Source organism: Medicago truncatula, chromosome 8 (assembly GCF_003473485.1).
Source record: "Medicago truncatula cultivar Jemalong A17 chromosome 8, MtrunA17r5.0-ANR, whole genome shotgun sequence".
In the NCBI taxonomy this organism is placed as follows: domain Eukaryota; kingdom Viridiplantae; phylum Streptophyta; class Magnoliopsida; order Fabales; family Fabaceae; genus Medicago; species Medicago truncatula.
Window position 1 is genome coordinate 10860985 of NC_053049.1, and position 23730 is coordinate 10884714.

At 31.3% G+C, this 23730-nt stretch overlaps 5 protein-coding genes across 6 annotated transcripts; all 5 read right to left on the reverse strand.

The window, feature by feature from the left end:
- Positions 1-363: 363 nt before the first annotated feature.
- On the reverse strand, positions 364-2585 carry LOC25500808 (uncharacterized). The gene has a single exon (XM_013589302.3). It carries the CDS (start codon positions 2042-2044, stop codon positions 572-574), a length of 1473 nt encoding a protein of 490 aa, XP_013444756.1. The 5' UTR covers positions 2045-2585; the 3' UTR covers positions 364-571.
- A 4455-nt stretch (positions 2586-7040) lies between these two features.
- Positions 7041-8079, reverse strand: LOC25500809 (RING-H2 finger protein ATL67). The gene has a single exon (XM_024773848.2). It carries the CDS (start codon positions 7833-7835, stop codon positions 7278-7280), a length of 558 nt encoding a protein of 185 aa, XP_024629616.1. The 5' UTR covers positions 7836-8079; the 3' UTR covers positions 7041-7277.
- A 2020-nt stretch (positions 8080-10099) lies between these two features.
- LOC25500810 (uncharacterized) lies at positions 10100-11117 on the reverse strand. The gene is given in 2 exon segments (XM_013589304.3): positions 10100-10522; positions 10525-11117. Coding segments are annotated over 2 exon segments (561 nt in total). The 5' UTR covers positions 11006-11117; the 3' UTR covers positions 10100-10442.
- A 5041-nt stretch (positions 11118-16158) lies between these two features.
- LOC25500811 (desiccation protectant protein Lea14 homolog) lies at positions 16159-17147 on the reverse strand. Its single transcript, XM_013589305.3, has 2 exons — positions 16850-17147; positions 16159-16539 (listed from the first exon to the last, which is right to left on the reverse strand). Exons 1-2 carry the CDS (start codon positions 17053-17055, stop codon positions 16284-16286), a joined length of 462 nt encoding a protein of 153 aa, XP_013444759.1. The 5' UTR covers positions 17056-17147; the 3' UTR covers positions 16159-16283.
- A 1126-nt stretch (positions 17148-18273) lies between these two features.
- Positions 18274-22402, reverse strand: LOC25500812 (39S ribosomal protein L46, mitochondrial). Of its 2 annotated transcripts, none has more exons than XM_013589306.3 (7): positions 22263-22402; positions 21981-22130; positions 20375-20440; positions 20123-20197; positions 19360-19489; positions 18954-19079; positions 18274-18717 (listed from the first exon to the last, which is right to left on the reverse strand). In XM_013589306.3, exons 2-7 carry the CDS (start codon positions 22127-22129, stop codon positions 18574-18576), a joined length of 690 nt encoding a protein of 229 aa, XP_013444760.1. In that variant the 5' UTR covers position 22130; positions 22263-22402; the 3' UTR covers positions 18274-18573. The 2 variants fall into 2 exon arrangements, with proteins under 2 accessions (XP_013444760.1, XP_039685504.1); XM_039829570.1 differs by having other exon boundaries at positions 21981-22133; positions 22265-22361.
- Between the last annotated feature and the right edge of the window lie 1328 nt (positions 22403-23730).

The following is a 23730-nucleotide window of genomic DNA, read 5'->3' on the forward strand; positions in this document are numbered from 1 at the left end:
ATACACCCCCTTAATTCCACATAGTTAATTAAATTTCCAAATGTCTGTAAAACCACGCTTTCAATTTTGTTTTAAAAAAGGATCTCCTTGCCTATTGCCCTTATGAGGCGCAAAAGTCTTAGTAGGCTTCCCAATAATTAAAGACAGATGTGATACATTTCATGTCCTTCCACTTTTTTTTTTTTCTCCTTCTGGAGATGAAGAATGTCAAGAGGATCCAATTTGATTTATATAATTGTGATATGCAAGTATAATTTGTTAGAAAAATATTGAAGATAATAAGCAGTAAACATAAAAGAAAAGAAGAATCTAAGTGCAGAATCAATTGAGTAAATATAGAGCATGAATAGGCATTGAACAGTGTATTTCAACTATGAAGCTCATTATTGACATATATTATATTCATACACATTTCTACAAATTTATTAACACAACACAAAAAGAAAATTCTTCAAAATGTTCAACATTTACGAATGATCACGTTGTCAGGAGTTCGATCTCAGACATGTGTGTACTAAAGAACGTCTCAAGAATTAGTCCCTCATTCCGGCAGAGAGATTACGATGTAAGATTACCTGAATGGCCTAGGAGGCTTCTCTAAAACAGCAGAAAAGAAAACTTCTTGATCATCCTTATCAATCTTTGGAACAACAACCCATTTGTGCTTCTTATATCTCAACATTTTGAAAGCTTTCAAGTAATCATACACATCTTCCTTCAAACAAAAAAAACTATCAATCCAAAGCAACCCACCTGGCCTCAAAACTCTATCCCAATCATACAAAACAAAATCCAAAAGCACAAAATCTATCCAACCATCAAGAAACCTTGTTGTGTGAATCAAATCAAGTGTATTGTCAAAAAATGGAAGCCTTTGATTTATAGTCAAATAAAGAGGAACAAGTCCTCTAAGAGCTACCATTTCACTAAAGGGTGCACCAAGATTAATAGTTGCTGAAACTATTGTCACATTATATTCCCTCATCCTAGCAGCAAAAGTTCCAGTTCCAACACTAAAATCCAATCCAATTCTAATCTCTCCTAACTTTATTCCAAGAACATCATCTATAAAAAAATCAGCTTCACCTGTTTGATTTGAAATTGAATCACCATTCAATCTCATCCATCTCGGCATCTCATGATCGGTAAGATTAAAACAATCGGCGCATTTGAAGAATCCCTTTCGAGCATTGTTATTGCTTGCTAGACAAGTAAAGTTCTTGCACCTATATTGACTCCATCTAACATTTCTGTCATCAGGGAGTTTCCACATGGATTCATTAATGGGGAATGGTTTACTGTATAGCTTAGGTGATCTTGATAAACACCTTCTCCTTGGTAGAGGATCACATCCATGAACCATAAGCTTTTGAGCTAGTTTCCAATCATCGTTACATATTTCACCAATATCATAATCCATGTACTCTTCTAATTCTTCCTTCATGGAAAAACATGCATGTCCTATGCTAGTGAAGGTCGCATTCGCCCCCATGAAATTTTGTTTTCCTAATCTGTTAGGCCTGATTCTGACATATTTTCGAATCTCTTCTCTCAAAAAGTAACTAGCAGGTTCGTCAGATCGTTTCTTTTCTTTCATCAAAGGATGAACAATGAAACTACTACCATTTTGATCTTCACTATGCAAAGACTCGAGTAGTCCTAATATGTCGGCAAGGAAAGCACCTTGTTTCAAAACAAATTGTGATGAAGAGGACGATGAAGACGATGATGGATCTTGATGCATTTCCCTCAGGTTTTCAAGCTCCTTTTGAATTTTTTGAATCACAATTTGCACAGTTGTTAACACTTCATTTTGATTATTCCTATTTGTGCCCTCAGGGGTTAGATGAATGTGAAAAGATTCAACATCAAGAAATGATTTCAAGGAGAAGAATTTCGACATGGATGCACCAGAAAGGAGAAGAGCAATAGCACCAGCTATAAAGATGAAAATATAAACACTTCTCCATCTTTTTAACTTTGTGTTAACATTCTGTTTTGGCATTTTTCTATCTTCAGGACTTACAATATCCAAAGATTTCATGTGTTTTTTTTTTACATAAAAAGAAAAAAACTAGCTAAAGACAAAATTCTCAAAATGAACACATGAAATTTTAGATTAAGAAATAACTAACCATATGCATCTCAAAGAGAAGATATTCATTAAGACACAACATCAAGACTGATAAAGGAATAAGGAAACAAAAATAAACCATGGGATAAGATAACACTTTGAATCTGATTTTGTGGTAAGATATCAAAATCATAAAGGTAAATCAGAATGAATATGTTGAAATAGAGGATATTGAGGTCTGATTTTCCATATTCTATAAGCATATGCTACTAAATATAGACTTTGGTACTTGCCTAGGTGATTATTATTCTAGTGATTGCTTAGTAAGGTACTTACTTTCAAAAAAGCAAAAAGTGATATTCAACGCACACACAAAACTTAAATTTAAGGTAATCACAATCACAATTCACAACTTGTTGAAAATAATGTGATTGAACTGTTACACGGATCTAGAGGATATTTAATATTAACGAGAAACTAGGAAATGCATATGAAAATAAAATTTAAAAACATGCATGATGTATACTACAAAGTACAGACACATAATGTTCTCACTTTTGGCTACAAAAAGTATGAAGGGGATGAAACAAGCAAAAACTAAATTATAATTGACTACTTTAGTCTTTAGGAGATTTTCCATAAAACAAATGAGAACATTTCATGAACGGAGGTTACTGCGATTATATAAGTGCCAATATCACATGATGAATAGTGTGTTGCATCAAGTTAATCCTTTTTTTATGAAAAATAAATAAATTAGGGGAGACACACCGTATGCAAAGTCAACAAAAACACCGATCTTCATTAATAATTTACGGTGGAATTTATGTATAACCTACCAATTATAAAATTTAAGATTAAAAATCAAGTTACGATTAATGTGAACGGAATGCCTAACTATTGGAAACAACTGAAATTGTTGCATCTAGTTAATTCTTGTAATTAAGGATAGCAAAATATTAGGCAAAAATTATAACAAGAGCAGAAGGCCATGCGGTGAGAATGAATTGGTACCAAATGTGAGCTGTCCAAAAATAAAAATAAGAGAAATAAAATGGTGTTCATATGGGAAAGTTGGATTCAATGATTAGATTAAATGAAGAACATATTCTTAACATGCTCTCTCAACACTAGATTTTTCTTCACACTATCTTCCAACAATTTAAAAATTCTGAAAATTAATTTTCAGAAATTAAAAAAATATAAAAAAATTATGTAATTCATTTATTGAATGTTAGATTTTTTTTTTTTGAAAATAAAAATAAAATAAGATATTCTGAAAAATAAAATAAAAATCCTAAAAAAATATTTTGAAATTAAAGTTTTTTATTTTTTTAAGAAAATAAAATTCTGAACATTTTTTCAAAAAAAATAAAAATTCTAACATTCAATAAATGAATTACAGAATTTTTTATATTTTTTCGATTTTTTTAATTTCTGAAAATTAATTTTCAGAATTTTTAAATTGTTGGAAGATAGTGTGAAGAAAAATCTAGTTTTAAGAGAGCATGTTAAGAATATGTTCTTTACTTAATTTAATCATTGAATCAAACTTTCCCATGGTAGGAAAAGATTAACCTTTCCCATGTGAAATGGCATCAAATAAAGAGTTAAAATATATGTGTATATAATCTTTTCAAGTTTCCACACAATGACATGTGGGACCAAAGTTAAGCATGAAGAGCTTGAAAAGAAAATTGGCCACTAGTGACAGCAAAGGGGTAGAGTTAATTTTTTTTTTAGAAGATTTAAAAGAAAAGTAAATACCTCCACAACGATTTAACTTTGTATTAGCATTAACATTTTGTGTTTGTTAATCTTGTATATCAGAGTCCGAAATTATCCAAAGATTTCACTTGTTCTTACATTTTTTACTATGTTTTTGGTATGAGTCAAATACTTAAAAATATGTTGAGCCCACTCTAAACCAAATTTTCTTCATACGAAAGCTATGATCAAATCTCTGACCATTTATTTAAGACAAATGCCTTAACACTTGAATCAATCTATCGGAATGTGTTCTTATGTAAAAGTATATAAACCAAAATTGAAATAAGGACAGAAAAATATTAAACAATGGGAGCTAGAGTTTGGCATTTCCGGATTTTTCTCACATTCTAGTGATTGCTTAACATGTACTTAATTTCAATCAGCAGGAATTAAGTTATTGTCAACGCACATGTCCTACCATTACATTTCATGTACATAAATTATATGAGCTTTTATGTTGCACATTAATACACAAATAATGCCCTTGCTGGAAAAAGTACTATTAAACGTGTGGCTGAAGCTATGCTATAAATAATAATTCAGCTGGTTTGCATAAAATTAGAAAATATTTCATGAGTACATGTGTGTGGTAGAGATTCAGAATTCATTGACATTATCTTCTATATTGAATAGCAAATAGCAACTTGTTCGTGTGATTAAGGACGATAATGATATAAAATTACATCATATTACTAGGCCAAAAATATGGACAGAACAGAAAATCATGTCCCCAGAATGCATGGTACCAAATACTAACTGTCTACTAATGAAGACAACGAAATGGGTCCATTAATAATTAATCGGAAGAAGAAAATGAAATATATAGCAAATTGTGGTTCTAAATAGAGACAAACTAGATAATGTTAAAACAAAAATTATTCTAAAATGATTCTTCTATATGATACATAAGTCAGTACTTTGAAGACCACATGGTATCAAACGTCAAATCAATCAAGCTATGTACAACAAAATGCAGATGATCTTCCGTTGCAGGTACAAATAACTAACAAAAAGTTTAGGGATAAAATACAAACAAAAAATCAAATATATTTAGAGTGAATTTGGATCAGATACATTTGATATTTTACTTATATCTAAAACCATAGAGATCAACTCATCTTTTTCGACTCGAATTAAATTCAATTAGTTTAATATAAACAACACCAAATTAGATATAGTGATTGTCATTACAACTATCTTACTTACATTGCTGCTATCATTCGTCCTAACCTCTATCATGTCTCGTTCCACCTCATAGACTCCTTTGCCGCTCACCTAACAACTACTACGCTACATCCTCTTACTCCTCCTCCTCCTCCCTACCTCGCACCTCTCTCATCTAAACCATCCCTATGTCAACCTAAATTAACCTCAGTCATCCTCCTCTAGTGGACTCATACTTCGTTCAACGCCACTTTGAGGCTATTCTATAGTCATGGGGAATAATTTTTTTTCATTTTACTTGTTGTTATGTTGAATGTTAATCATTCATCTAATATATTGACTAAGAGCATGTGTTTTTAAGAAATGGGGATACAATGATCTAATAGTGGAGGTTAAAAACATGACTTACTCGTTTTTTTTTTTTTTTTTTGTCAAGTAATCTATTAGTTAGAAATTCACCACTTAAGATAAATATGTGGGGGATCCAGGATTTAAACTCAAGCCCTTACATATATAATGTAATGTATCTACCAACCGAATTAATCTCTTTCACGAAAACTATTTTTTTTAAAGAGCTAAACTAATTATTATTACGAAGGAATCATATAACTAAACACACGATTTCTTACTTGTCCCTTTGTTAGAGGTTGGTCAAATTGTCCACTCCATATTTGACAGAAAACACAGGTGTATGGGCAGAAAAATGAATAATCACCAGCCTTCTTAAGTTTTCATTTTCGTGTTATATGCTTTGGTAAAAAAAAAAAAACAGCACTTCCCTTTCCAAAATGAGAAGATCCACCCATGTGTTAGTAGGGTTCCATATAATGTTTTTGAGTTTGGTGATTTTAGCGACTTTGTATCTATTTCCCTTATAACTAACCATTCTTTCTCATGAAAATAAAATCACACAAGTATTTTTCACGCTAGTGTCGTCTCCTTCCAACCTCCTTCTAACTTGTGTATGGTACACAAATTCACACTATGTGGACTAAAAACACACAACTATAAGTGTGTTTACTTGAATCTACTATTGGTTGATTCGATAATATACCCCAAATCCCCAATTATATGATATTGGGACACAAGAGAATCAATCACAACGCCCTCTCCAACAAAAAAAGCAATCACAACGCACATCTATAACAAATAAAACATAAATATGTTATTTGTCGCAAAAAATAACCTCACGAAGGCATCACCAGTAACATACTAAGTTTAAAGCAAATCTTCTTAATTCAAGTAGTATTCATGCATGATACCTTGATGAACATCTTTGATCTAAGTTTTAAGCCAAAAATGTTACATGTATTTGATCCAAATTTAGACCAATACACTTGACATTTTGTTAATTTTTCAGATCTGAAATAGTATATTTCTTTTGACTCGGTAAATTGAGTATGTGCAATATAAACAACACCAAAATGGATTACAATTATCTCATTTTCAGCTTCACTATCACTCGACCTAGCATCAACCATGTCTCGTCCCACCTCATAAACCTCTCACCCAGCTAACAACCACCACGCCGCACCACCCTCCTCCCCACGTCACTTTCTCTCATCTAAATCGTCTCTATGTCCACCTAAATTTACTCCACCAGCAGAACCATACTTCATTTGAGGTTAATTGCTTAGCTACTCTATAGTTATGCGTGGTGCCATATAGCAAGACACCCTTACTCACGAAATGGAACGATACAAAATTCAGAAATATCATGCAGATGGAAAACAAGACATGAAAAGAGAAAATAATTAGTCAATGAAAAAAAGACTCATCCAACAATTTTCAACAAATCATCGATTTTCGTTGGATTGTTCATCGTACCAACTAGTAGCATTTTCTTTAAGTTAATCATTTCCAGTTCCTAACACTTTCATGAACATTTATGTAGTGAGAAAAAAAATTCTCACTTGTCCAACATTCATAGAAGTAAACAATAACTCAATCATATTTTTCCTAAAATACTAGTATTAGGTCAAAAAAAAAAACTTGATACCGAATCATATATCCAAATCAATTCCCTAACAAATTGAAAGAAAAAAAACATAAAATTTTCATAACTTAAACAAAGTCAATCCATCTCATCATTTTCATTCTTCAAACAAAAACACAATCCCCAATTGTCTCATAGTTGTCAATAACCACAATTCAAACCTCAATAACACCCAACATTTTCAAACCCACTAAATACATTTGCCACATTACATCTTCTCCTATTAACCAAATAAAAAAAAATTAAAATTAAAAAATAAAAAATAAAAAGTTACTACCTCCTAGTCCTCCTTTCACCAATGTAATGAGAAAGTGGAACAACTTCTTGTAACGGAGTAGATAACGGCGTTGGCATAGGTGAGTTCCGACAAACGGGACAAGAACCGTTAAGTTTCAACCACGAATCAAGACAACATAGGTGAAAATAGTGTCTACATTCCGGCATCATCCTTAACATCTCCGAATCCTTGTACTCACACAAACAGATCGAACACGTGCTGTCATGTCCCAAATCTTTACAATACTGTAACCTCGGATAAGAATTTATCACGTTCTGGTCCAAACCCAAAACAACATCTTCACGATCTTCTTCGTCTTCTGCTACAAAAATAACCCGCGGTAAAACTACACCGTCATGGTTATGGTTTAGCTGATTGTTGCCATTCAGGTGGTTGTTACGGTTGCGGAAAGTGCGGCAACAGAGGTAAGATGAAAGGATGAGAGTTGAAAGAAGGAAGAGGAAGCCAAGAGCTATGGCTATGGAGTAGCCAAAGCCAAGGTTGGTGAGGTAAGGGATTTGTGGTGGTGGAGAAAAAGGGGTTGAGGAAGACATGGAAATGATGATGAAGAAGGAAGAAAAAGGGAATTTTCCATTTGGGAAAGGCTATTGTTGTGATTATTTTTTTGGTTTTTGAAGGGTGGGTGAGGGTCTTAGTTGCTGCATTTAATACTAAGGTTTATGTGAGTAACTCAAAACTTCAACGGCATTCAATTGTTGCGTTGATTTGGTGATGATTTTATGATATACACTACTCATTTGTTGTGTTTGGTTGGTCCCTTTGGAACTTGCAAAGGTGGGGAACATAAACTATGGTTAACCAATTAACTACTTGTGTTAACTTGCAAGTCTATAGTTATTAGTTACAAGGACGTTTTTTTTCTTCTTTCAAAAAAGGTTAAAGAGACGTTTTTTTAATGACATTCATTTGTAGAATACATTGATTAATAAATTTAAAATTATTAAAAACATAAAAAAAAATTGAATTTGCAAATAGACTCACAACATTGAGATTAATATCGTACAATTTGTGGTTGGGACGTTGGGTGGCTCAACTAGTTTGAGGTAAGAGTAAAAAAATTGAAGGTCTTGGCCCTTTTTACATACTAAACTTCACCACCTTGAGATCCTTCCTTTGAATAATGTCTCATTTGTGAAAAGGACAAAAGTGTAGTTGCAATGGTATCACCGAGTGATCACAAGCTAGTAATGAGCACAACAAAATAATTGTCTTGTCCTCATCTGACTCCACCCCAAGCTTCACCAAGTCAATGAATATTTTGTTGAAGGTATTGACATGTTCTTGCAAATCGGATCCTTCTTGCCTCTTCAACCCTATAGTCGTTGTGTCACGAACAAACTCTTAGACATATACTAACTCTTCAATTTATCTCAAACCTCCTTCAAGGTCGACAAGTCCATGGTATGATACATAACCTCTTCTGATATACACAAAGACATATCCATCTTGTGTCCTCTCCTTCATATTTGTCAAATCGGGTTCCTCTATATTTATAAGTTTCGCCGCATGCATAGTTTTCTGTTAAATTTGTTGAGCCAAATAGATCCTTAACTATCCACTTTCTGATTTGGTCGTATCCTCCCTCATCCTTGTCCACTTGACAGTGCCTATGAGTAGGGATGGGAATAGGCTAGGTCGAGCTAGGCTTAAGCCTGGCTTGCCATATTTTTTTAAAGCCTAAGTCTGGTCTTCTGAAAGCCTGATACGGTCTGCTAGCCTGTTTAAAAGCCTATATCTTATGAACAACTTTAAATAAGCAATGTGATCTAAGTTTAAATGGACTAACGAACTAATGGTTCAATTAGATTAAACTCTCTTTTGATAATCTACACGATGTTTTAGGGAATTCAACTATATATTGTATCTTATTTCTATTCTAGTTTATAATAATACATTTATATATGCAAAAAATTAATGTATACTAATAAAGCTTAAATTATTGAAAAAGTTTACAAATTTATATTTTAATTCAAAGTACAAAATATAATATAATAATAAATAATATTATTTATATTATTTAAATAGGCCGACCTAATAGGCTTAAGAGACTTTTTGAGAGGCCTGCGGCCTGACCTTTTAAGCTAAACAGGCTTAAAAAAAAGTCCAGGCCTTCTCTATTTAATAAAAAAGCCTGGTCTGACCTGTCGTAGGCTAGGCCATAGGCCCCTGTAGGCCGGCCTGACCTATTCCCATTCCTACTTATGAGTCATATTCAATTTGGCTTGATTTTCCCTCCATCACGGTGTTTTCCGTTATTCTATCCACACATCCATCCCTTCATTGGAACGTGCCTCGATGTAATTAGTCGTTTCGGTTACCGGCTCTATAAATATGAAACATGAGTAAAATGTCAAGTTGTCAAGTTCCATTTAACTTTGATTGTTTCTAACACTCTCACGAACTTTGTGAACTTATGTGGACATGAGCAAACTCGGCTCGTCTCATGTTCGATTATTATTCATTTGATTGAGGTGAATTCCGTTGACCCTAAATTTGATTGTTATTTCTTGTTATCTAAAGACGAATTTTTAGACCTAGTTTGGTGAAACCGTGAAATTTTGCAGTTGTGGATTTTGTTTGTAGCAAGCAGCGGCAACCCAGCTATAAGTGGCGTATGGTTCTGTCTGTTTGCGTAAGAGTTGTGTTTCCTTTTGTATTTGCATTTGCAATAGGTTCATCCCCATTCCCCATAGCATGTGTAATATGGTACCCATTGATATTTTCGTTAACGAATACCATGAGTTCCTTTCTTACGGGGTTACTTATGAAGTTGTGTTCGATCAAGAATCATGTGACATAAGTAAAAAATAAAAATCAACTAAATATACTTCTATACTATGTTAAAATCGTATAAATTGGGTGCAGAAGTTTGACCAAGATAATCTACACACTCTGCCATCGTTATTTCACACACACAAATAAACCTATAGGTATAATTATATATGGTTAAGAATCTCTTAAAAAATATAAAATAAAGAATTCTACCATAAGGTCCCAAAAAGAAGGACAACCCAACAAAAACAAGAAAATTCAAATTCCATCTCTAAAGTTTCACCTTATGTGTGCATGTCATGTTCTCAATTCCTCTCTTTGAAATATTAATCGTCATAGTACAATTCATCTTCATCTCAACATGTTTCTTAATAAACAAAATCTTCACTCTCCCCGGAATTATGGAGTAAGTATTCATCACCATCTCCCCTTGAACCACATCCCCCAACAAATTCGGACTAGAAACAAGGCGGTCCGCCATAACTTCGATCGTAACATTCAACCTTGTTGTCTTCTTTGCCTTCACAAGTCCCGGTGGTATTACCGCGTCCGCGACCGTTATACCGCGGTAATACACTGTTGTTGTGCTGTTTCCTAGCTTAATGGATGCTATATTATCATTCTTAATAGACATGTTCACTACCATGGTCATGTTGATCTTAACTTGAGGTGTTGGAATTTGAACAAGGTTGACGCCAAAGTTTGTGAGTTGAATCTCATTAGTTGTTACTTTTGGATCTTTAACCTTAAAAACCGTGAATGCTAAGATAACAATTACTATGACTAAAAGTAGTAGCAAAATTGCAGTTACACAACCACATAACTTGATTTTTCTTCTACGGTTCATGGTTTTAAGAGCTTTTTCTTCATCATCACTTCTTGGATGGACTCTAACTGGGGCTAAAGGTCTTCCTTGATCGGTCTCTGCCATTGTTGTGGAAGGTATCAAATATCAAAGGGAATAATATTAGTGAAGGAATAGTGTGTACAAATTTATGTGAGATGCTTGATTTGTGGGTGTACTTTGAAATCGAATATGTTTATACTTATATAAAAGAATTTTTGGGCTTGTTAGTATTTAATGTTTGGACACGTTTTGATGGAGCTAATTGACTATGATTAATAAATCCAAAGAAAATGGAGACGCGGATATGAAGGGGGATGCTGTGTGTATCAAGCTAGACTTTAGAGCTGGTTTATGTTGACTTTAGCTGGTGAATTTATTTCATCATTAAATGAACTAATTGACTTTTACCTATATCTATACTACACACCAGAATTGCAATTCTACGTTTTTTTTTTTTAAATACTTAAATTGCATTAGAAAATTAGTTAAATATATAATTATAATTATGTTGTCATGTAAATATAAGTCATATACTCAAAAATTCTTGTTATTGTTTTCAAAGAGGTGCAACACAAGGACGTCTGAGGAGGGCACTCGTCCTAGTACTACTCTCGTCCAAATGTAGTTTTGATAGGATCAGGTGCACTACTAGTGTTGGTATGTGGACACCTTCAACTTACGGTAAAAAAAATGGACTAGGGGACATGTACCTAACACGATTAAACCAACAAAAGTGTTTAGACATCCCTAAAGAGAAATACTAACATCCAAATTTGATATGAGACAGACCCTAAGGGGTACTAAAAATAGGAAAACACAACAATTACGAACACCTACTAACACAACCAAACAAACTCGGAGTATGAACGTTAAACTAAATTACAAAAAAGACTGTGTGAATGCGCGATGAGCCAAACCAACAAAGAATAACTAGGCAACAAGCACACCAATTTGAGGAAAACTAATCACAACAAATTGATTCTCAAAACCAGACAAATCGGGATCGCAGGAAACATAACTCAACCTAAAATTAAAAACTCCGAATAATTGCATTTTAAAAGTTTCTTATGAGATATTGTTTCATTAAAAAATAAAAAATTTATGTTACTTAGGGCGTACTTTAATTAAGTAAGAATAACACCAATAAATAAAAGTTAAATTTACTTATATTTACATTATCAATTATGAGTGAAAAAATCCCATCAAATCAAATATAAATAATGTTTTTGAAGGGACCACCAAATATAAATAATTATTTTGTTTTTTTGGTACAAAATAGTTATTTTGTTTATACTTGTGATTGAAAGAACTATGTATAGAAAAAAAAAATTATAGTTTTCATATTCCATTTTTCCTTCTGTCAAAAAATAATCCATTTTTTTTTCCTCTCGGAGTGTACAATAATGGAAAAATTTCATCTCCTCCAGACGATGTTTTATAAGTCCACAACGATGGACTGTTAGCTAGCTACGACCATGTCTTTCGAGTGAAACAGCATATTTTATTTTTCACGTTATTAGTATATCATTAATTAATAACTCAATGGTTCTTACACTTCTAGAACGCGGTTGCCGTATGAAAGTGATTTTTTTAGGGGAAAGAAGTATGAATGAAAGTGTTAATTCCATTATAAAAATAGTATTTATATTGGTATATGTCTTTAAACATAGACGCTCTGGTCACTATTAATAACAAAAATTTACATTTTAAATTCATTCAATTAACAAATGTATATGAACTTTATTATAAACCACATACATTTTTTAATTAATGAATCTCAAATATTGATTTTTGCTTATAATAATGATCAAATGATATAGATCTCTACTTCCTAAAATAAACATAGATCTCTACAGTAAATTTTAGATATATTAAAAAAATGGTCATGTTAATTTGTGCCCTCATGGCACATGTTAAGGAACCTAAAATGGGTAACCTTTATATGATAGTGTATGATGATTATATAAAAAAAAAAAAAAAGGCTTATCATCATATGAGTGAGATAATTCTCTAGTGCTATAAAATAGGATGTGAGACTCTATTCACAATTTTAGTAACTCACTCAAAACTCAAATGCTACAATTATACTTACACACATTTGAGAAAAAAATTAGGTTACACGCAGCGGAAATACACGAGACTTATATTTTATTCTTATTGAGGATATAAGAGAAAATAGTCATAAACTTCCATAAGTATTAAAGAATAGCAATAATATAAGATATGTCTAAATATACCATTTATAATTATTTAGAATAATGGTATAAATAAATTTTTCTTAACAAAGTTGTTAAGAATTTTAGGATTTTGACATATTGCATTTACAAAATAAATTTACAATAATATAATGGAAGTGTAGAATAATTTATGAGAATAATAATTTATGAGAAAAGACTATAATTAATATCCTCAATAGAAGTATCTACAATAATTTTAAATTTAGAGTTATGAAACAAATAATATATTTGTTTATATGATATATTTAATTGACATGTAGAATTTTCCTCGCTTGTTAAACTAATAAGGTATCTTTCTTACCCACAAAATGATGATTATGTTAAGTAATGTCATATCGATAGGGTATGTCCATCACGTTACACAACACATAGCAATGATTCTCCCACTTGATAGAGAATAGATAATGATAATTGAATTAAAAAGTTTGAAAGATATTTTAGATAAAATATTCAACTATTTCTCTATCACATAATGATATGTTAAGTAACGTCACACCGATAGGATATGTCCGCCACTCACATAACAAAGGGATAGTAGCAATCCAAAATATTTTTATATATATAAAATAACATTTAGGTAGAAATTTAATTCAAAGTATAATAATACTGGATTGAAAAATTTATACAATTTTCTACATTTTTTTTAATAGAGTAACTTACTTATTGTTTTTTTTTGTTTGAAAAATTTATACAATTTTCTACATGTTTTTTTTTAATAAGGAAGAACTATATCATCACAATGTATAATTTTTATGTCTCAAAATTTAAACATTAATAGAGTATTCTAATTATAATTGACATATGTATAAACATTTTAGGTACATTGAATAATAGCAATTATATTAATAACAACACATCGATAGGGTATGACTGTCACCAATATAATGCTAATCTATTTAGAAAAAATTTGCATAATTGTATCCACGATAGGGGAGATTACAATTATACAAATCAATAATGTTTATGCTTAAGAGAATATGATAAAATAATATCATGCATAAACAATTGTACTTAATTTACTCAACTTCGATCATATTCAAATTCAAATAATAGAAAGACATGCTTAACAATATTTTAAATTAGCACGTCATAAATATGACTTTAGAATTTATTTATATGAATTAGTATAATAACAAGAGTTATTATTTAGAATACAAGTGTATCAATTAGTTTTCTATTTTATCCGGAGTAGAACTCTTAGAATAAATATATAAGAAGTATAGAATTTTATTTAGAATATTCTGGAAAAAAGATTTCACTTCTAGATAGGATATCATGATTGCACAACAAAAGACAAGAATGGATAAATGTTTTCATATGTGCAATAATATACGATAAATCACAAGGGGATAAAATAATTAATTAAATCAGGACTTACCTCGCAGTGTGTGACATTCATCCTTATACTTTAGAGGCAATGACTTTTGATAATTTAACGAGAATATCTTATTATATATAGTCATCTCAAAATAATCATGAATAGAGAATAATTCATTATAACTAAACATATATGAGACTCTAATTATAAATCATTATAAGTTATATAAGTGTTCAGTTGTAAGGATGATTTAAAATTGCCTGAATTCTTAATATGTTGTTTTGATAATATTTAACGGATAAACAACAAAGAGGTGTGCAAATTTTAATTCATAATAAGAATTTTAGCATAAAAAATGCAACAATGTATTATTCACTATGTATAATTTAATATTATTGTGATCCAAACATTTAACTGCGACAAGACACATAACTAGATAGTTAATAGTGTTTCTCACAAAATTTAGAGTAATAAATTACAAGTCTAAGTTAGAGAGTATAGTAGATACTTTAAGAATGTATATTAAAGAGAAATATGCCAATTTTAGATTAAATTAATATAATTGGCATATATAACATACAACTCACTATACGCATTTTGAAAACAAAATATTATTACAACCCTTTAAATCAATTTGTGACAAGAATGAGAGACAAATGTCTAAGTTCAAATAAGACGCCAAAAAAATTCAATTTGTGACAAGAATGAGAGACAAATGTGTAAGTTCAAATATGTCGCCAAAAGAATGATCAATCAGTGAACTTTGGACCTTTATGCTAAGATAATATGAATTAAATAATATATTATATTAGAATATTTATAATGCAAAGATTATTTAAAATCATAAAATTTAAATCAATTATATTTGGCATTAGAATTAGTAAAATTGAGCCTTTTATAATAACAATTTAATTGATCAAATAATTAGTGTTACTAATATAAGAGAGTATTTTCAAAATAGTGTAGACTTAAATATTGAGAATATATGATTTTATGTAAACGGTTTTCGTATTAATTTGCATCAAATATTTAGAGATTTTATAAAGTAATTTAAATCCCACATATTAAGGGTATAAAATAAATCAAATCTTCTTAACATATTTTGGGCAAAGGAAATTATAATTTTATCCCAAAATAATATAATATTTATTAATTAATCGGGGATGTAAAATTCTTGAGTGACACATATAATAAGATATTTCTACTATGTTCCTAAATGAAAATAAGATAAGTATTTGTGTAAAAAAACTCTCTTTCTAATTAATATCTCAATTTCACAAAACTCATGAATTATAAGAGAAAGCTAACAACTAGGGTGCATATTTTAAGATAAATTAATAATAATATATCAATTAAGATTATGTTTGAAAGAGGGTTTATTTTCTCAATCAAAGGACACTAAAGCGATTTGGAGGGACAAAAATATAGAAAGAAAAGAGTATATAAAATTACAATTTTTTTTTTAAAGAAGTATACGTCGATTTTTAAGTATGAAACTCCCAACAATTTATCACTTTCTATTTATCATGATAATGAAAAATAATCTATAGTAATAAGGATAATTCTTAAACAATAGCTTTAAGGTTAATTCTTATTTTTTTTTTCTTCCATTTATTGTATATTGTTAATTACAAGTGGGAGTACATTGTTGTATACATAGTTTAGAGGCTTATTAGAGCATACACGGATATATAACAAAAGTAGAATCAAAGTAGAAAAGATACACTCACTAGGCAGAAATTCACATAAAAGGAAGCATAACGAGTTACAAAGTTATTTTTCTTCTTAGTATTTATTTCCCATCAAACTAAGAAGAGAACATGTTAGAAGCGCTTGGTAGCTTGACTTCTCCCTTTTGAGAAAGAGGAATGGTGAAGTTTCCAATAACAGGAAGGTCAATAACAAGACCCAAATCCAATTGATAGTCAATGTCCCAATCAGCTCCAATGTCCTTTGCTAAGCTCATCAATATGCTGTAGGGCACCTTCACAGGTACATCCACCATTGTTGTGTCCTTTGCCTTCAAAGACCCTGGATCTGGTATTGTCCCTGATGCTATCTCCCTTCACCACCCAACAAAAAAAAGTTGAGATCAATAATGGAAAAATAGATCATTGACAAATAACATATTGATTCAATGAATGATATTGATTATACACTGGACACGACAAAAACACTGACACGTCATTTAATGTAATTTAATGTAAAGATAAGTGTCGATGTCGTATCGATGTCGGACACGACCGAAACAGATTTATGTCACTTATACGTTACATAATTGACATGTATATAAACTTGTTAGCCATATAAGTTAATGTTAATTTTCATATATATACATGTAAAAACATAACTCTCTGTCTGTATATGTAGTACCTGTTGGCGCTTTTGAAAGAGTATTTGACCTCACAAATGGGGATTGGAGTTGAATAAGGATTATTAACAGAAACCTTAGCCAAATATTCAACATTGTTCATGCTCACTTTCTTGAAATCCACGTCAGTAACACTTGCTTCTGGCTTGGCCATATCACCAATTTTTTCAGACACAAAGTTCTTGGCTTTATTCACCAACTGCGACATTTTCAAATGCTGATATCACCAATTTTTTCAGACACGAAGTACAATGATTAGTGTTTTTTTCTTCTTTGTTGATGATGATGATGATTACAGAATAATGTAAGAACCTATGGATTTATAGTGACCGGTCCTATGTTCTTGGTGCAACGCTTGTCACCATACACGATGTTTCTCTTCTTGACACGTATGTGTGATATGTTCTTGTCTTGTTTGCTACTGACACGTGATGATACGTGTCGCACGTGACCTCCTCTTACAAGGAAAGGATGGATAGGTTTAGATTATAATATTGATCACACAATCACAAACGGTGTGATGAATTCTCTGTGGTAAATCATTGATATTTTAGTAAAAACTATATTTTTTAACTTGTTTGACATTATTGGCCTTTGAAGCTTTGACTAAGTCAATGCTCATTCAACCGTGTAATATTTATTGTTTGTTTGGTATTTAGTGGATTTGCCATAATCACGGTAACCATTGTCATTTTACTGAAGTTGAACTGTTGAAGCTGCATTTTGTAGTTAGTACCTTGAAAACTTAGGAGGTTCAACGTGATTTTGGTAACTCCGCCTATACCACCATTCAATATTTCTTGGCCTACGATTGGCCAAACCGAACACTAAGTTGAATGTGAATAGGATCATTTATCTTACTTAATAATTGGAAAAACGAATGCCATAGAAATACATGTCATTCGCCAAAGAAAGATAATCGAGAGTTGGCCGAAATGAACACTAAATACTTTTCAAGAAATCTCCTCTAAGTCACTCACTATGACTATCAAAATCATGAACAAACAATATAATCTAACAGGTGCCCTTAAGTCAATTTTAAACTTAACTAATTTACAGTTATTTTTAGTGATTTACTACTTGTGCAAATACGAGTAATAATATTTTCAATAAAATAATGTGTAAATATTCCATCCAAAAAAGAAAAATTGGTTAAGTTTAAATTAAATCAAATCAAACAAACAATAAATATTGTAACAAAAAAAAAAAATATTGCACGAGCTAACAAGTTCGACATTGCTACTTTTCAAAAAAAAAAAAAGTTCGACATTGCTATAAAAAATTGGTTAAGTTTAAAATAAATCTATTGATATTTTTTTTTAATTTTTAACAAAGTTTTTACAATTTACACTAAATTAATTTGACAATCGAAATCACCATTTCCTTTCAAAAATATTTTAAATAAAAAAGCAGGAGAAAGTGTTACTTTGGACACCAGAACAAGACTAGTTGGTGAGTTATAACAACTACAAAATTGGGCAACATATTCTCAACATCATAATCACCATGGTAACTTGTTATTACAGCACAAACTACGACCAAAATACAGCTGACACCACAGCTGACAAGTAGAAATAAGTTTCTACGTAATGGCCTCAAACTGAGATGTGAAATCTAATTTTAATTCAAACACCTTTTGTTGATCCCAGAAACTGTTACATTCATCTTTCAAAATTCAATCAACTAATTGGTAATAGTTTTGATTAAACAACCATCTCCACTGTCATCAGCTAATGATCATTTTGTTTAAAAACTCAGCTTGCTCTGGAAAATACTCAATCAATTCATCCTTAGTCACCCAAACAAAGTCCTCGCATTTGCCAATGTCGAACTTGTTTTTAGCAATTACTTGTGATTTGAAGAAGAATTTCTGACAGAAGATTTAAGCAAAGGAAAGAATGAGCAAGTATAATGAATTTCCACAGAGAAATAAATCAGAAGTATTGAAAAGGCTAGTTTTGGAATTATGTTGTACAACCAAACAAAACAATGGCCTACAAAGTCATTTTCAGAAAATGCCAACACATACTGATAGAAATAACATATTGAAAGATGTCAACCTTCCAATAGTAGATTGAAGTACCACAAAATTTCCTTTAAACATACCTTAAAAGATGTTGATCCTGTCTGCTCTTCTTTAGGCTGAACAACCGTATGGGCCATCGGAGCATTTCCGACAAAATATGTATTCGAAAGATCTCCTAAGACTGATTTCAAGGCAGATTCTGCACACTGCAAAAAAAAAAAAAAAAAAATTAAAGTTACGAGTGAAAACAAGATATCAATGTTGTCAATTGCAGATAACAGAAATTAGTGGTTTTTCAAATTCCACTACGCAAAAGTGCTATAGCAACTATTTGACGACATTTTGTACTAAATATAGCACGGGACAATATTGATTTATTCAAATTCTGCTATGCTAAAGTGCTATAGTTAAATCATCGCTAAGGCCGCTATTTAACAACACTGGAAGATATAGGAAATAAGAGGAAAACCACATAAGAATGTTCACCTTACGCATAGTTTCCTCTGATTCATATACTTTTTCTGGAAAATGCCACACAGGCTTTCCACTTGGAGCCCCATAAGCATCACCAAAGAGAAGAAGGTAAAGTCTTCTGTCAAGAGCCCTTTGTAGTGACCTAAAGTGGCAAGTGGTAAGATACTATTCAACCACACAGCAATTATCTCTGAAGACAACTTCAGTTCTTTAAAATAAGTTAGAAATGGTAAAGCAAATGGCCTAATTAAGTTTTCATGTCTCTCATTCAAAATAATATTAGCTTTGACTCTATTATTATCCAAGAGACGGGAGAAGATTGGCCTATCCTGCCCTCACATTGATATATTTCTCAGTTAGAACTAACAATAACAGTATATCATTATTAATTAAAGACTGAACGTGCACTAACAATACAACTTAAATATCTGATGCCAAGCTTGCATCAACAACCATAATTTAAAGCTAAAACACGATCGAAAAACAATAAAGGTAAGTGCATAAAAAACAACCTAAATATTCCTTGCTTAAGAACATCTGTAGTAAATACCACACCAAAGAAAAAGGACATTTACTTGTTCCAAAGGAAGACGAGGACAACATAAGAACCAAGTTAATAATTCATTGGAGAAATCATAAACATATGTTATCAAAAACAGCTGTTATATCTATCATTTATTCTACTTCATATTTTACTTCATATATTCCAGAAATTGAAATGAAACATTTTCTTATGGTAAATTACAAATGATCAGTCTGCTACATTGGTGCATACCTTCGATCATTTTGTTTGTCTGCTTCGGTGATTCGCGGTGCTGGCACATAGTCAATCTGATAATCACCTTTCCCCCTGGAAAGTAAACAATTTTTATGATAGTAGATGAAAAGAAGGATCTATCGGTATTTTGCCATTTCTGTCATCACTTAAATGGATCATCTAAGATACCTCTCTTTTAGATGATCAATTCTAAATAACAAAAAAAAAATAAAAAATTAATATAGACCTACTCTTACTTAAGTACCATACCTTGCATCGGATCTGTCTAGAAATTCATCAGGATATCTGCGTTGATATTGTTGCCGCCATCGAAACCTAGCCATTGAAACCGCATAAAAATGTAGTTAAAAACAAGAACAACAGCCACAATATCAGCAAGAAGTACAACAAACAACAGCAGAGAAGAAAAGAATAATGTTTGCTAAAGCAGCTTCAAGTTTACTAAACAAACCATAGCACAGTTACCAATATTAACAGTAAACCCTTATATTTCAGACATTAACCTCATTTTTTTCTATCTTAAAAGAGAAAAGAGAAATAAAACGTTAATATTTCACATCATCTATATAATATTACCCTTTTTCAAAAACGTGGAAAAGCCAAATTTCACTGAAGACATAAGACAAACAAACCAGAAGACAAGTTTCCTTATTTTTCTCTCAGTATGAAGAAGTGTAAATTAAGGTACTTGGCTCTAGCTTTCTTGGCAAAATGTAAAAATATATGAGAAAGGGGGATATGCACAATCAGTCTAAACTAGTTTTACACCGAAGTCCAATGAGAATCCAATATTTTGTGGTTATTTTTAAAAAGGCGGCTACAAAGTGGACTTAAGTGGCAATATGATGAGTTCTTATTAGAAGTCGGTGTAAAACTAATTTAAGGTTAAGGTTTAGACCAACCATATATCCCTTGATATTTAAAATATATAAGATTTCACAAATAATGATATGTTCTAGTATGATACTTCATCCTCCACCTAGAAGTTTGTAAAACCAACAAATTCATAAAAAATTGAGTCCAAATTCAACATTCAGTATGCAATCCTGTCATTTTCTATTGCCCCCAACAGAAGCAGACCTTTTTCCTTAAAATTTATATTAATTTCTTACGGAATGAATAGAAAAACAGGTCCTCAAAATTGTGAGCATTGGTCAAAATAGTCTTTGTATTTTACAAATTGGCAAATACATCCTGAAATTGTATTAGCAACAACAACAACCAAGCCTTTTCCGACTAGGCGGGGTCGGCTACATGGATCAACTTACTTCATAATGTTCTATCAAAAACCATATTTTGGTCCAATTCATTAATCTCCAAATCATTCTTAAATGCCCTCTACCACTAGCGATCTGACTATCCTCCATTTGATCTACTCTCCATACTACAAAATCTATGAGTCTTTTCTCTAAATACCCAAACCACCTAAGCCTATTTTCGACCATCTTTTCTACTTTAGGTGCTGCCTCAACTCTCTAATATTTTTATTTCTAATCATATCCCATCTAGTCTTACCACACGTCCAATGCAACATCGCCAGTCTTACAACTGTCTGATGAAATTTCCCATTCAACTTAACTGGTATTTTCGTATCACATAAAACACCTGAGACTCTTCTCCATTTCAACCACCATAATCATTTTGATCAATGTTCACAATTTCAATCACCAATTTGTCTATTCACTCATTTCTTACATGACTACAAATCCAATACTAAATTAAACGCGAAACCCAAATCCATTTTACTTTGATGCTTTTTTAACCAATTCAAACCCAAGCAGAGCATAGTAATAAAATTAATAAAAATGAAAATAAAAGTAAAAGAAGAAGAAGAAGAAGAAGAAGAAGAACATACGAGAATTCTTGAAAAGCATAAACAATAGGGTCAATTTTGGGAATAACCACAGGCAATCTCTCAAACAGCACAGAGGCAACCATTTTGTCAGAACTCGTACTGAATCCTCGTCTCGTCAAGAGTGGCCGAACCAATGACTTCATCTTCATCCTGAACAAATTCAAAAACATCACAAACACATACAAGATTTAAACAATGTTTGTTAATTACTGTGATTTTGTTCCTATTTTCACGATTTTCTCATGAGGTTTGTTCAGTGATAAGAAAATATAGGTTTCATACCTGAAGAGGAAGAGTGTGTGTCGCCGAAAATGTGCAGAAAATGTTGAGCGACTAGAGTGAGTGAAAGGTAGTAGAGAATGCACCCCAGATGAAAAAGAGTAAAGGGTTTACACTAAATCAACAAATAAACCATTGTTTGGTTAAAAAAAAAAAAGTAATTTATAAGCTATAGCAAATAAATTGAGGAAATAGTCAATTTTTCCCCTGAAATTGTAAGTTTCATCAATTATCCTCTGAAATTAACAAAACTTCAATTACCCCCTGAAATTTCACAACGTTAGTCAATTTACCCCTCCGTCAAATTTTTCTGTTAGTGAACATGACGTTTTACAAATACCCCCCTGAAGTTTTGCACTTATGTGCAAAATGCCCCCCAAACTTAAAAATTTATATTATTTTTTTCTTGAAAACAAACAATTAATAGTTAAATATTAAAGTTAACTATTAAATTTGGAGTTTGGAAAAACTACATACATATATACATCAAAATAGGGAAAAATGTGTATTTTTAAGGTGACAATAATGGTTATTTCTAATAGATAAATTATTATTTTTAGAGGTTTATAAACAAATTAATAATCAGATTTAAATTTATATTTTCTCCTTCACCATCTTAGTCTTTTAACTCCTCCAACTCCTTCAACAATTTGTTCAAACCATTTAAACTACACAACCCCCAATATTAATCCACAAATCATCCCATTATTGTCACTTTAAAAAATACATATTTTTCCCCATTTTGGAGCCTATTTTGATGTATATATGCATGTAGTTTTCCCAAATTCCAAAATTAATAGTTAGTTTTAATATTTAACTATTAATTGTTTGTTTTTAAGAAAAAAATAATATAAATTTTTAAGTTTGGGGGGCATTTTGCACATAAGTGCAAAACTTCAGGGGGTATTTGCAAAACGTCATGTTCACTAACAGAAAAATTTGACGGAGGGGGTAAATTGACTAACGTTGTGAAATTTCAGGGGGGTAATTGAAGTTTTGTTAATTTTAGGGGGGTAATTGATGAAACTTATAATTTCAGGGGGGAAATTGACTATTTACTCCAAATAAATTAGTTGATTGAATTCTTGGGACTCATATGTGTCGTCGAGCCCGCCTATTTGTTTGGACATCGGCTAATCAGATGCTGATTTGTAAATTCTTTGTGGTCTCTTTGATACATCTTATGCGCTGAAGAGATTGTTTGTCAGTGTTAATATATATCATTTTTGCTTGCTTAAAAAAAAAAATTAGTTGATTGAATTCGTAGTGTTTATTAAAATTAACAGTTAAAATAGTTTATAAAAATGAAATGATATAAAAGATGATATATTTAATTTAATTTTTTTCAATTAAGATTCCATAATTAATTTATGATAAAATAAGGATAAGCTTTAAGGTATAAGTTACTTGAATAACTTATCAAAAGCCGCTGCAAACTAGTAAAGTTAAGCTATAAGCTCATGAGAACACA

What these genes read in the sequence shown, in the direction of transcription:
- LOC25500808 (XM_013589302.3), bottom strand. Translation starts at nt 2,044, where the DNA reads ATGAAATCTTTGGATATTGTAAGTCCTGAAGATAGAAAAATGCCAAAA.
- LOC25500809 (XM_024773848.2), bottom strand. Translation starts at nt 7,835, where the DNA reads ATGTCTTCCTCAACCCCTTTTTCTCCACCACCACAAATCCCTTACCTC.
- LOC25500811 (XM_013589305.3), bottom strand. Translation starts at nt 17,055, where the DNA reads ATGTCGCAGTTGGTGAATAAAGCCAAGAACTTTGTGTCTGAAAAAATT. An exon ending in TCTTTCAAAAGCGCCAACAG is followed by an intron (nt 16,540 to 16,849) that starts GTACTACATATA and finishes TGGGTGGTGAAG; the next exon opens with GGAGATAGCATCAGGGACAA.
- LOC25500812 (XM_013589306.3), bottom strand. Translation starts at nt 22,129, where the DNA reads ATGAAGATGAAGTCATTGGTTCGGCCACTCTTGACGAGACGAGGATTC. An exon ending in TATGCTTTTCAAGAATTCTC is followed by an intron (nt 20,441 to 21,980) that starts GTATGTTCTTCT and finishes TTCAATGGCTAG; the next exon opens with GTTTCGATGGCGGCAACAAT. An exon ending in CAGAGGAAACTATGCGTAAG is followed by an intron (nt 19,080 to 19,359) that starts GTGAACATTCTT and finishes TTTTTTTTGCAG; the next exon opens with TGTGCAGAATCTGCCTTGAA.